Source organism: Notothenia rossii, assembly GCF_949606895.1.
Source record: "Notothenia rossii genome assembly, chromosome: 10".
Classification (NCBI taxonomy): Eukaryota; Metazoa; Chordata; class Actinopteri; order Perciformes; family Nototheniidae; genus Notothenia; species Notothenia rossii.
The window spans coordinates 48,419,724-48,433,529 of NC_136908.1; the positions used below are offsets into that span (position 1 = coordinate 48,419,724).

General features: G+C 37.2%; 1 protein-coding gene across 2 annotated transcripts; it reads left to right on the forward strand.

Moving 5' to 3' along the window:
* The first annotated feature begins 3,304 nt into the window (after window positions 1–3,304).
* LOC307023341 (uncharacterized protein) lies at window positions 3,305–8,642 on the forward strand. Of its 2 annotated transcripts, XM_079656551.1 has the most exons (6): window positions 3,313–3,821; window positions 4,851–4,896; window positions 5,078–5,169; window positions 6,063–6,173; window positions 6,433–6,709; window positions 7,541–8,642. In XM_079656551.1, the coding sequence occupies exons 2-6, from the start codon at window positions 4,858–4,860 to the stop codon at window positions 7,748–7,750; spliced, it is 729 nt and encodes a 242-aa protein (XP_079512677.1). In that variant the 5' UTR covers window positions 3,313–3,821; window positions 4,851–4,857; the 3' UTR covers window positions 7,751–8,642. The 2 variants fall into 2 exon arrangements, with proteins under 2 accessions (XP_079512678.1, XP_079512677.1); XM_079656552.1 differs by lacking the exon at window positions 6,063–6,173 and having other exon boundaries at window positions 3,305–3,821.
* The last annotated feature ends 5,164 nt before the right edge of the window (window positions 8,643–13,806 follow it).

Sequence of the window (13,806 nt, forward strand, 5' to 3'; positions counted from 1 at the left end):
GGGACAGTTTCATCCCACAGCCAATAAGACTTTTAAACACCTGAACTGTTGAAGCAAAATCTGTTAAACACCTGAACTGTTGAAACAATATCCTTAATATTCATTTGGATGCTACTTAAAAAATATTTTAAAATTATTAATCTATTTACCTATACGTATATCCTATTTCAATAACTTGGCATATAGACTCTTATTTCACTATTTCACTTTTTTTAAACTATTTTTCTTTTTGTATTACTATTTACTATTTACTTGCACTATATGTTTGTGTTTATCTGTGTTATTGTGTTGCACTGTTGGAGAAGCCTGTGACACAAGATTTTTCATCGGCATAACTACACTGTTATGTTCGTATGACTACATAAAGAACCTTGAACCTTGAATCTAATAGTACTTCTTCCACCTCTGGTGATGACCTGGCTTACAATTTGTAATGTGATTATAAATCTGTGGATATAATTGTGTTATAATGTATGAGTTTACTACCAATTTCTTAATATATGTCCATCAGTACTACTGTAAGTCATTCACCAGCAAGTAAGTGTTTACATGGTCATAATGACATGTAAACAAATTAGACATTATATATATATAGATATATTCACATGTACATTTTTGAGCAGTTGATGGGTCCTTTTTCTATTGGTTGATAAATCCCCCTTAAACTGTAGTTATAGGTAAGTGAAATTAAATAAATACATATTTAACAGCCTGAATCCCATTAAGTTCAGTCAGATTGAAATCTACTTGAAATATTGCTTGTGGCATTCTGGGCTGCGTCCTTTCCTGTCCAATATGTTTATTGGCGGTACCTGGCTGCCTCGAGCACCTTTACAATTCATTATGTCATGATTAAGCTTGCCAGAAAATATTAAAGTCTCAATTACTTAAATAGCTTTCCCTGCAGAATAAAAATTATCGGAGAGTAACATTCCCCAGGCTGTAGACACACTTGTCGAAGAATCAGGTCAGGTATTCAATTATTTGGTTTTATTCATTTTCTGATCAAACCCTTCATTATTCCCAAAAAGGGTTAAGATTATCTATAAAATGTATCTCGATGAATCCCTTAGAGCAAAGAGTGGCATTTAAGATTGTATCCAAATCCTCCATTGTGCAATTCATCATACATTATACTTTACAGACTACAAAGACACACAGGTATAAACTGGTTTGCCTTTAGATATCGCGTTATATTTATTACCTCCTTCAAACTAACCCTTCAAAAAGTCTCAGATTCTGATTGGGAAACAGATCTGACAGTGGAGTTTTTCTTCTTTGAGGACAAATAAATACATTTAGTATAGTTGTACGGATCCATCTGACTTTTACACATAGCAGCGACCTTGAAGATATCTATGTTTTGCCAATAAAAAACACCTTAATTTACACACATCAGCTCATATCGATTGTAACCTGACTTACAAATACTTCTGCAAGCAAATATATCTTAAAATGATTCCCCTGTATTCTCAATAAACTTCATCTGGAAAAAAAAGTCTAGCTTTAAACAAAAATGAATAAAAATGCGAGTGTAATTTAAGAATTGGAGAGTGAAAAAACTGAGCCAATGCTTATTTGTTGCTCGTTTTTTTTCTGGGTCTACTTGTTATGCACTGATTCTATTTCCCTGCCACTAGTCCTTAAAATACAAAGCACTCATGCAGCCACACAATCTCTAATATCATCAGCGCGTTGTGGATCCCTGCCAAACATCACAAATAGACAGCAATGAGGCAGGAAAACGCTTGATAACCCATGTTTATTTTTCTAATTCATTATTTGACTCTCAACACGACTCAACTCTAATTTCAATTTCCTGAAGAACACCAATTTCCCTGTGAAGCAATGAACTCTATTAAGATATCGCTGTGAGAGCCATTTTTTCTCCCCGAGACATCTGTCATGGAAAACAAAATCCTGGGAAGCAGTGGCTATTGATGCAAATGATGCCTGAATTCCAATCTCACATAACCAGGAAGAATCACAAAAACAGATCAACGTCCTTATACCATAATAGTATACAGGGAGGAGAATAAATCCAGTAAAAACTTGAATGAATGTTTCCTAGCTGTACCCATGTTGTGAACTCATACATGCGTGTGATGCCTTTTTAGAAAGAAAACTGTTGCTCTCCGTAAACAAAAAATAGTGGTTGCCATGAAGCAATTCTAAAATGGTAAGGTGCAGAATGAAAGGCAATAGTCTTTTTCTCAATAGGTATATACTGGAAGCAATGAGCGAGTGTAAAATCCAAACTGCCTATAAGATGTACTTGGTCATGGTTGGAACGGCGTATAAGAAGAGTCTTAAAAGAGAGGGTTCAGGGAAAGTGTCAGCCTTGCATTTCATATTATTAAACTGAATCCACAGTAGGCCTACCCTCCTTCCCTGCTTTATTCCTCCACTCTCACCGGTCTCTTTTGCCATTATGCAAACTCACTCTTTGATCTCAAACAGCGAAGGTGGCTTTATCTTAGAAACAACAGAGAGACAGACGATCAGAGATTTCGTAGACCTCAGAGAAATACGGATGAGAATAGCAAGATAGAAGAAGAGAGAACAGGAGGGGAGGGGGGGAATACAGAAGGAAAGAAACAGATATACACCTGGCTCAAAACACCATTCACATTGAGCTTTTTCAACAAGGGCTACATCATTATCAGAATATTACATTTGTAACATACTCAGTACGCCATTTGAGGAGGGCTGAGGTGTGATGTCATCCACCTTGTTCTAGCAAAACGACCAAAATGTATGACCCTTGTTAACCTGCCATCCCCCCTCTCCCAACCCCTGAGTAGGAGATAAATAGAGGCAGAGGTATGAAGGTAGATATGGTGCAAAATGCGAGAGCGTGTAAAACCTGATGTGAGCACAAAATCTGAGCTTGTGTGCATACATTTACACTTGTATAAAATATCCACGTAATTGTGAACCAAATGTACACTTGTATAAAATATCCACGTAACTGTGAACCAAATTTGAAGTCACAGAAGAAAAAAAAAAGTTTTGTAGATTGTAGAAAAAAATGAACTTAGTGATGAAATGTTCACTTGCAGAAAAATACATATGTTTTAAATATATTTTCCATTACAACTGCAACTTGGTTATTACAACCTCTCAAATCAGTCATTACAACTTGACGAATCTGCTCTGTGGCAATATAAATCGACGAATCTGAGGTCTTCGACTTTTGTTACACTTCTTGCGATAAATGTGTCGCAAAAGTAATTTTCACCTGTAGATGTGGGGGAGGGAGTATGGAATCAAATTAGGGTCAATAATATTCACAAATTATTTCACAGTCTGCAGTTGTATATCACCTGTTGTGCGCATGTGAAAAGATTTTGTGCATGTGTAAAAAAGTTTTGTGCACACAGATATAATTTGCTCGTGTAAAAACATTTTGCAGCTGTAGAAATATTTTGTGCGTGTGTGAAAAGTTTTTGCAGATATAATTTGCACGTGTAAAAAAGTTTTGCAGGTGTAGAAATATTTTGTGCAAGGATATTTACAACAGTGAGGTTTCACAAAGTCTGAGATACGGACACACAAATTTCCTATCTGTGTGTGCGAACCTGAAGTTACAAGCTACAAGCTGCTATTTACGAGTACGAATTTTGACCCTGTTTTTACGCCTGAGTATGCTAGCCAATCAGCACGTTGCCCACTGACTAGCCAATCGGGACGTAGCCCACTGACCATCCAATCATAGGACACAAGGTTCTAACGCGTTCGTTTTGCTGACCTGCGCCACTTGGAGCGTGCTTGCGGGAGTCAACATGGAGGAGCCCGAGGCGAACTCTTGTGGGACACAGGTGGGTTAATTACATGCTACCACGGAACATGCCACTACAGTTTTAATTAACTAACGTTACATTGTAATTAACTAAATATATCAAGACAGCTGTGCGTGCATCCCTGAGTTACTTATATTTTATATTTAACGCTAGCTAGTTGATGTGGTCTTTGCTATTGTCTTAGCTAGCTACAGTCTGTTGGCTAAATTAACGTTTGTTGTTGTTGTGCCGTTTGAATGAGTAACGTTAATGTTAAAGAAATTAATGCAACACTTTTGTCGGGTGCTTCCTGACATAATGCCCCGGGCATTTAATATGGAGAGGAAGGTAACGTAACGTTAGTTAGCCAAAGGTCGAAAAGGTTCAGTTTCCAATCCGACTTGTGTTCACGTCAGCTGGAAAATAAGTGAACAGAAAAGGAACGGTAAAGTGGGCTAACCATACGATCTTCATAATCAATAATAAATAACTGTATGGCCTACTCAACACAAATGCTCCTTACAACCCGCTGCAATAGACGATGAGCGATTCATGTTTTCTTAAAAATCAATCAATCATATTATTATTATTATTATTATTATCAATCTAATTATTTTATTTGTTTAAATATAATTGTATATTTTTTTCATATACTCTACAGTCCATGCATTATACTTTTTTGCATGAAAAGGGCAGAACTTCAAAAGCTTTAACCTGAAACACATGCCTCACTGCTCGAGTTCAGGCCAAAATTAGCCTTACTTCATTCATTTAAAGACCAATCAGCAATATTTAGGACACAAATAACATATTTTTAACAATAAATGCTCTTCCTCAGCTTTGTTTTATATAATGTAAACACAAGCAGTATTGTAGCCAAAGATAAACATTTCACTATACATTGTGCGGGTCATCTTATGTAGGCGCCGATCACATCATGTTATTCAGCACAACACCACAAAAAGGGGTCTGGCGATGGACACGAAGATTATTTCAATCATCAAAGGACTTGGTGGGACAAGATGTGGTGTGGATACATCAAGCAATTAATACCTTTTTATTTTGCAGATATGGTATGGTAATATTTGGTGGAATTGATGGATTTTCAAGAAAGGTTAGTGCTTCCTAGAGTTTATTTTACAATTGACCAAAAGTGAATTGATATTAAAGGCCATTTTTTAAAGTTAATTATCACGCACATACAGTATGGGGTCAGTATTTAATTCATTAATAGGTTATTTGAGTACTGTGTTTCTGTGGTGCTTACTTTTTCCTTTCTATAAATGCTCTCATAGATCATGTACCTACAAGTAGCCAATAACAACAAGGCTTCAACAGCTCTGCAGTTCTTCCTTGAGGCTGTGGACAAACACGGATTTCCATCCAGGTAACAGGCTATTTCTTGTTTTGTGTGTGTTTTTTTTTACATGTAAACATTGGATTATTGGAAATAGTGAATATGAAGAAAAATGTCAGGTGCACTTGATACAGTTAAAAGAACACTGATTTGTATCAGTCTAGGCCATTTTATAAAAATAAGGTAGACTTTTGTCACGGCAGCCGTATTGACATGAACTAGCAGGTAAATACAGGTTAAATTAATTAAGTTGATATAAGGTTCCATTCTATTTAGTGCAGTAGAGCCTTTCCAGTGAGCCAACATGCACAATAGCAGCACCCTGACTGTTTGATCTGAATGGAACAGAACATTAATTAGTATCACTGGTAACACCTGTGTTTACCCTACTATTTTATGTCAAAATGGCTGCTTTTCAAAAAGGTCTATAGGCCTACATGATCAACAGATTTTTCACTAAGTTTTACAAGAAAAGTTGTAAATTGATAGTTGGGGATATAGTGCCTATTAAGCAAAGGCCCAGAAAGCCCTAGCACCCCCTATATGTCATTTCTGAAACAACACTTTACCAGTGATGACACTTATGGGGATGGCCTTAGAATGAGATTGGATTATTCATTCCTTGTTTATATTACTTTACATGACCTCATGACATATTCCCAATATTATGTGTAGGTCTTTCCAGTGATGTGCCCATAAAGAATGTTTCAGTCTCATACTAAAACCTCTTGTTTCTGTGGTAACAAAATCTTTAAAACTGCTGGTTCCCTGGGGGATTAGCCAGGAGCCAATAGTGAAGCTTGTTAAATGGCTATAGCTGTACTTAGAAAACTGGAGATACAGCCAGCTCTAAGAGTACAGAGATTCAAATTTCACATTGTCAAATTACTTAACATGGTATCTGTATGGTTGTACATGTCAAGGGTCAGAGGAGACCAAGGTGTGGAAAATGTGGACATTGCCAGACATATGTTTGACGTTCGTGGGTGCAGCAGGGGAAGCATCATCTCAGGGAAAAGTGTTCATAATCAAAGGTAATATCAGTGTATGGTTGTAGCTTCTGTCATAAAGCTTTCTTTGGTCAAAATATATTTTGCTAGTGTATCGCTTAATAGTGACGTGCTGCCATTAATTATGGTGCTAAAAGTTGTTGCTGAGATTAATGTACATATTAGTGTTATTAGGGATGGGGAAAAATCCATTGAGTTACTATTTGCATTTTTTGCAACGTAAAGGTGTGATAATTGTTTACGGACTGCATTTATTCATTTATTTTTGTCAACTGTCTTTCAGGATAGAGCGCCTGTGGCGTGACGTGTGGAATGTCGTGTCAAGTATTTATTACGATCTGCTCCACAGCCTAGAGGAGGATGGCCTGCTCGACCCAGCAAATTGCACACACCTTTTCTGTGCTCAGTATGTCTTTCTGCCCCGAATTCAGGAAGATCTTGACACATTCACAGATGGCTGGAATAACCATTCACTCCGAACAGAACGTAACCTCACTCCTAACCAGCTGTGGGAAATCGGGAAGAGTCAGAGCCCTGTCAGCCCTCCTGACAACTTCGAGGTAAAGGGGAAAAACTGTTTTGTAGTTCTGTGTTTTATTCACCATTGTGGAGGAAGCCAATGTTAGCACACCTTGCTTTCTTTTAGAAGTCATAACAATGTTAGTATTTGGTTATATGTTTATTTGACAAAATCCTTACACTGTTCTTAATATTATAATGAAAATGCAACACACGGGAACTGGAATTTAGCCTACCAGGACCACTGTGTTTCACTTTACCAGGCATCTTCCAATAGTACACAGCAATAACCATATGCATAATCAGGCTACAGCAGAATTACAATTTGTGTCAAAGCCAACAATGGGCTATGCAACACAATGTAACATTGAGTTTCAGTTGCATAGAATAGTTTTGTTGATATACAAAGACATAGGCCACAATCCGAAAAATGTAAAACTAATGAAAACAACTACTGTTGTTATTTTTCTTTGAATTTGTAGGCCTCAAAAATAATATTGCAGGAAAAAAAGATGCTGACTTCTTTCACTGGTAAATTAACACCTGAAAACTGCAATGAATATGCAGTGCACTAGTCTATTTGGTCTGTACAAGGATAACATTTAAACTAAATAAATGGCTTAATAAATTACAGTTCAGTAATGCATGTCAAGTGATTGAAATCTAGTTTAGTGTTCATGTCAAGATTGACAAAACAACAATTTAATCAGTGGGGTGGAAATAATTTAATAATAAATAATGGACTGTATTAGTAATTTAGAATTTGTATTTGTTGGGAGCCAAATGATTTCTAGAAAAGGTTCCTGACCACTGTTTTAGGGTGTCATCCCATGTAATTATTTTTAACTAACCCGATTACTTTTTTATTTCAGGGGATCCATTTTCCAGATGTGGAAATTGCAGACATGGATCAAATTGGAGTACAGGTTCCTGAACTGGCATCTCGCCTGGGCATCGAAGAACTGGAAGGACTGAATCAACTTTTTAATCCTACTGCTCCTTCATTGTGTTTTGGGGCAGACATCTATAGTGCTGTAGTTCACTACATAGAGGGTGTCCTTGAATCAAGTCAGGAAGCATAAGGCATAATGCATACTAACTTTCAGCAGTGGAAGAAGTTTTCAGTAATTAGTTGCATTTAAATCCTTTATATCCTGTTGGCTAGTTTAATCTCCATCAATGCATCATATTCTATAAGATCATCATGTGTTTGTATCTTTGTCTCTGTCCTGTGAGAACCACGTATCTCTACAAAGTCAGAAAAACAGCCTGTTTTCAGCTTTGTGACGACTACTTTTCAAGCTGATCCAAGAGGCTTTTTAAAGAGTTTATTTAGCTGAAGAAGAATTTAAGTAACACTTCATCCTTCAGTTGATCACAAACATTCAACACCAACACATCTGGAGATACGTGGTACTTTTGTGGGGGTGGTTGGGTAGAGGATGATGGAATATATATATATATATATATATATATATATATATATATATATATATATATATATATATATATATATATATATAGGGCATGACTGTTATATTCTCATTTTGAAAAGGGAAAATAAATGTATTTCAATTTTAGAGGCCTACTTTATTTGTAGTAACCTGAAATGTTACTCTTAGAATAACATGGCTTTCCACTAACTAATGCAGTTCCTTGTTACATGAAAGATACTACAGTAGTAGTATAATGTTCTATTTTAGAACTCACAATAATGTCCCTACCTTTCATCCTGACATTGACTTCTGTTCATTCCGCTACGACTTGAAAAAATCATTTTCAGAGACTTCAACCTGCATTCAAAATAGTCCCCGGGGAAATGTTTACACAGCAAATGATCAGTTCTGTGGTTTATGAATGGAAATTACTTTTTTAGCCGCAGAACATTTTAAGGTATATAATATAATAATTCACATTTTGATTGTTGTGAAAAATGTAAAATGTGGGTAAATTGAAATGAAGCAAACATCCAAAGTCACTGGTCAATGGTTTATTTCTTAGAATCTTTGGATACAAGAGCTGTAGGATTCAAGTAAATACATCAGCAATAACAAGTACTGTAATAGACCATTTTCTAAATATTGACTCTATTAACAGAATGAATGATGCCATTGGTTACAACTACCTGAACCAGGTGCTAGAACTACATATGGCACAATCCAAACAGCCCTTCCAACAAAATGCAGTACAAAAAGAGTACCAGGCAAAGGTTATAGTATCTGTCACAAAATGTCATGTTCAAGTTCAATTTTGAGCTGACCACTGGAACAAATGAAGTAGTAATAATCTCAAAAGGTTTCGTTTCTGTGAGTCGATATTCTTAAAATGGAGATCTCTTTTCAGGTAAAAGAATACCAAAGACAAAATCCCTTTTTACACCAATGAACAAAAGCAGAAGCTCCATAACACTGAAACAATGTTTTTTTTGCAACAGAATCATACTGATGAGCAGTATCTAAACTAGACCAAAGCCTGTAACATAGGTTGCAATGCAGCTCTCCACATGCTTGGAAAAGTCCTCATAGTTTTGGAAGTGCCCAGGTACATGCAATGTGCCAAAACATGTGGAAGACTTCAGGTACGCCCCCTTCACAACTCGGACCTTCAAGGTGTCTGTAGGGATTTCCCACCCTACCCAGAATTTTGTCAGCTGTTCGAGTTGGGATGGAGAGGCTGCATTCAAGACAACAAGAGGTTGTGGAAATACATCAAATAAATGACATTTGCGTTTTTAAAGATGAGCTGTATTTTACTGCTTTACCATGTTGTTTTATATATAGGTAAATGGAAATACTTTGTTGGGATAGTACTGAGCCCAAAAAAGGAGGGTGGCACAAAGTAGTATTAGCAAAGACCACATCAACTAGCTAGCGTTAAATATACAATTTAAGTAACTCCGGGATGCACGCACAGCTGTCTTGATATATTTAGTTAATTACGATGTAACGTCAGTTAATTAAAACTGTAGTGGCATGTTCCGTGGTAGCATGTAATTAACCCACCTGTGTCCCACAAGAGTTCGCCTCGGGCTCCTCCATGTTGACTCCCGCAAGCACGCTCCAAGTGGCGCAGGTCAGCAAAACGAACGCGTTAGAACCTTGTGTCCTATGATTGGATCGTCAGTGGGCTACGTCCCGATTGGCTAGTCAGTGGGCAACGTGCTGATTGGCTAGCATACTCAGGCGTAAAAACAGGGTCAAAATTCGTACTCGTAAATAGCAGCTTGTAGCTTGTAACTTCAGGTTCGCACACACAGATAGGAAATTTGTGTGTCCGTATCTCAGACTTTGTGAAACCTCACTGTTGTAAATATCCTTGCACAAAATATTTCTACACCTGCAAAACTTTTTTACACGTGCAAATTATATCTGCAAAAACTTTTCACACACGCACAAAATATTTCTACAGCTGCAACATGTTTTTACACGAGCAAATTATATCTGTGTGCACAAAACTTTTTTACACATGCACAAAATCTTTTCACATGCGCACAACAGGTGATATACAACTGCAGACTGTGAAATAATTTGTGAATATTATTGACCCTAATTTGATTCCATAAGGGAGGGGGGTTGGCGCGAAGGGGCGGAGCAATCAGAATGACGAGGCTTGGGTCAGTCACAGTCACAGCCATAGTCAGCCAGGTCGTACCGGATGACTGCGGGGCTAACGCTTCGTGTCGCTACCAGTCCGCTGACATGGCGCGTCAATCAACGGTAAGTTTTGCCCATTACTTGCCCAGTATTACTTTGAATATTATTATTGTGATTGAGGATTAAATCCGCTTTGAAAACCACCGTTTTATATCGTGCAGTTTAGCTTCAAAATAACGTCAGTTAGCCAGTTAACGCTAGCTTTGTTGAGTTTATGCTAGCTAAACAAGTAGTGGTTGTAGTCTACAGCAGTAATTAATATATTATAGCCTACTGCTTTGGCACTAACGGTTGATAACCGTTTATGAAAATAAAACCAATTGAACTGTACTGAAATAATGACACGTTTTATAATTGTCTTGGGCTCCTGCTGTGTTTTTAAAGCCTTGTAAATTATCCATTCCATTTTCTATTTAGAATGAAGACTTCAGAATCTTAAAATCCCTTGACGTTTATATGCAATTGTGCTAAATTCAACTCTGGAATCAAGCAAATATTAATATGTTTGCATGATATTAGGTATTTATATTTTGCCATCACCTAATTATACGTTTAATACATTTAAGTCAAGCTAGGTACATGTGATGGTAGCTAGTTAGTGCTCTTACCTGTGAGGCCTCCTCCAAACAGCATAATAACCAGACTGTATCATTAAAACTAAGTACCAGTTCTAGATCCTTGACTTTAGACAAACAATTCAAAAGAAAACATGTATTTAAAGACCAATCTTTATTTGAATGTGCCTCTTAACCTGATATATTAGTTATACAGTAATAGTATTGACAATATAAAAAAACTGAGCAACTCAACTGTCAACTTTATATTTCTTATTGTCTAAAGCATTTATTATTTGCTTATTATTTTTTCCCATCATATTCAGTGTGGACGGATTGAGACAGCGTGGTGTCCATAGAGCTGCAGAGACTTCAGGGAGAAACCTCTCTGTGATGGACGTCCTGTCTGTTGGTTTGGAGAGGACTGAGGGTCTTTCATCAGCGAGGAGGACCAGGCCTGATGGAGGAGCCCATGCTGGGCATAGCTGATACCAACTGCACAGGCCTAGTCTGTCACGTTATTTGACTAAATGTGTTTACTTATACATTTAATAGGTTTACACCTTCTGTCCATATGTGCTTTTTATTTAAAACATTTTTGATTAACTTTTGGTTCACATTTCAATAAATTGTATTTGTATTTGCACTCCTTTCGTCCATTATTCTTAGTGAAAATAGATTACACATTCACATCTGACTGATGATTGGCCCCATTTATTTGTGATGTTGCAAACTCTGCGGTACAAGGCACAAGTGTTGTGAAGCTCATAATGTGAGGCAAATAGAAATAATCAGCTGATGGAGTGTAGATGTGGAAATAGATGCATCCCATCAGCTGACTATGTTTTTCGCCACATTTTATAAGCCTGACTATAACCACTCCTTCTCTGAGGTGCAGGCAGCATCACAAATAAATAATGGTCCTGATAGACTACAAAAATATTCGGTGTGCAGATCTTTGTTTTCACAATAAAAGTAGTTTCTTAGTGAATGTCCTGTACTGGTCTTAAAATCGTCATAGAATCAGCTTTTACGTTTCCTCTTGGATGTTCTTCTTGACCCTCAGAGAAAGAGGAGATGTCTTTCAGGCATGTCCTTTCCAAACAAAAATGACAGGAAACATAAAACATATTATTGCAGAACAAGTGTGTTATTTATGAAAGCGGTGTGTTTGTGTGTTTAGGGGCTGTAGATATAATTATTTTGTAATTGTAATCAGATTATGAATGAACAGTATGAAATTCATCAACATTTAAATATATTTTATTATCAAAATAATATTTAACTGTTACAAAACCTAGTGCAACTGTAGAAACTGGCTCTGTTGTCTCACTGAAAGAATAACTTTTACCACGTTTTTACAGACAATATTGAGAGATAAATAGTAGCAGTTCTCACTATGTGTTAAATATCTTTGCCTTCAATACATTAAATTAGAAAGCTGACAAAATCATATCGCTTATTAACATCTAAATGGAACTTTTTGCATGGAAAAAACCCTCAACTTCACTGATGTTTAGGTGATTTAGTATTGTTTAATGGAATGTATATCAGTGTATTAAAGTCAATACTTAATTTATTTAAACCAATATCTTTCTTGATTATTTGTACAGAATGAAAAAATAGTATTTGTACCTGTGCTGAAGTTCACTGCTGTGAGGAGTCCAGTTCTGTCTCTCACTCTCTGGTCCAGCCTGTCTGCATCACCTGGACACCTTAAACAAACAGATATATGTAAAATACCATGTGTACAAACCATAGACTGTATATATAAATGGACGTAGTTTCCGTGACGTCACCCATAGGATTCTGCAGAGTTGCAGAGAAGCCCTTAGTAGGCGGAGTTGGCCACTAACGGCTTGACAGCGACGTCAGAGTCTAATCCCGCCTGCTCCAAATAAGGTCGAAGAGGCGGAGCCGAGGCGGGACCTGCTGCCTCCGAACTGGAAGTAAACAGAGCTAGCTCAGGCTAAGAAGCTAAGCTAACATGAAATACATTCATATCAAGTTACTGCTAACAGTGTAGTTCCCCTATATAAACGTTACATTCATAATCAAATGAGACAATCTGCAAGAGAGTTAGCTATATTTTGTTATTCTTAATGCTTGTCATTCACATGTTAAGAAAATAAGTACCGATACATAGCAGAACAATTGTGGCGATGTTCAGCTTAATAAACCTTGTTCAACATAATTTATTTAGCTAATACTACAGCAGGCGAACCAAGTCTGCGTTTCGCTGCATTCCTTGATCTCCAGTTATAACGACGGACTCCATCGCCCGGACCTAACGGAGCCGCAGTGGGCTAGCTCCGGGACGCCGTCTGGAGCTAGCCCCCTGCGGCTCCGTTAGCTCCGGCGGCCACCACTGGGATGATTGGGTCCCCTATTAACATTTGCTCCCGTTTAGCATTATGGGCGTCATAGCCATAGACTATAAAAGTCTTACCCAAGGCTGAATCATAAACTAAAATGTATATGTATGTATAAAGGGTTACGTCCTTAGCTGGCTAATAAGTAACAAGCTACAGTAAGCTACCAAGCACACAAACACCTGCGAACGGGATTAACATGTATAATATTATCATTTTAGACTTCTTGGAAGTTCTGTTAGTACATTCAAGCGCACAGCACGACATTTTAATTGTCTGGTATTTGTAACAATCTTTCCTAAAAGGCACAATCACCACGAACACGGCTAAAGCTAAAGGGTCAAGTACAGTACTATGACTAACTAACGTTGTAGCCTCTATGGTTGTAGCCTAGCAGAGTGGACAAGTTGCTGTTAGCTGACAGTGAGGCATGTACATGTCCATCAAAGTGACCACACCCTAATTTATGCAAAAACTTTAAGACCTAATATATAAATAAAAGGGTTGTGTTAGAAAACAATTCACTCACAGATTCATAATCATGAAGGTGGAATATAAC

Bases quoted from the DNA above. Each gene is read 5' to 3' on its own strand.
- LOC307023341 (XM_079656551.1), top strand. From the start codon at position 4,858: ATGGTAATATTTGGTGGAATTGATGGATTTTCAAGAAAG. The intron at 4,897-5,077 runs GTTAGTGCTTCC...ATGCTCTCATAG, and splicing joins TTGATGGATTTTCAAGAAAG to ATCATGTACCTACAAGTAGC. The intron at 6,174-6,432 runs GTAATATCAGTG...ACTGTCTTTCAG, and splicing joins AAAAGTGTTCATAATCAAAG to GATAGAGCGCCTGTGGCGTG.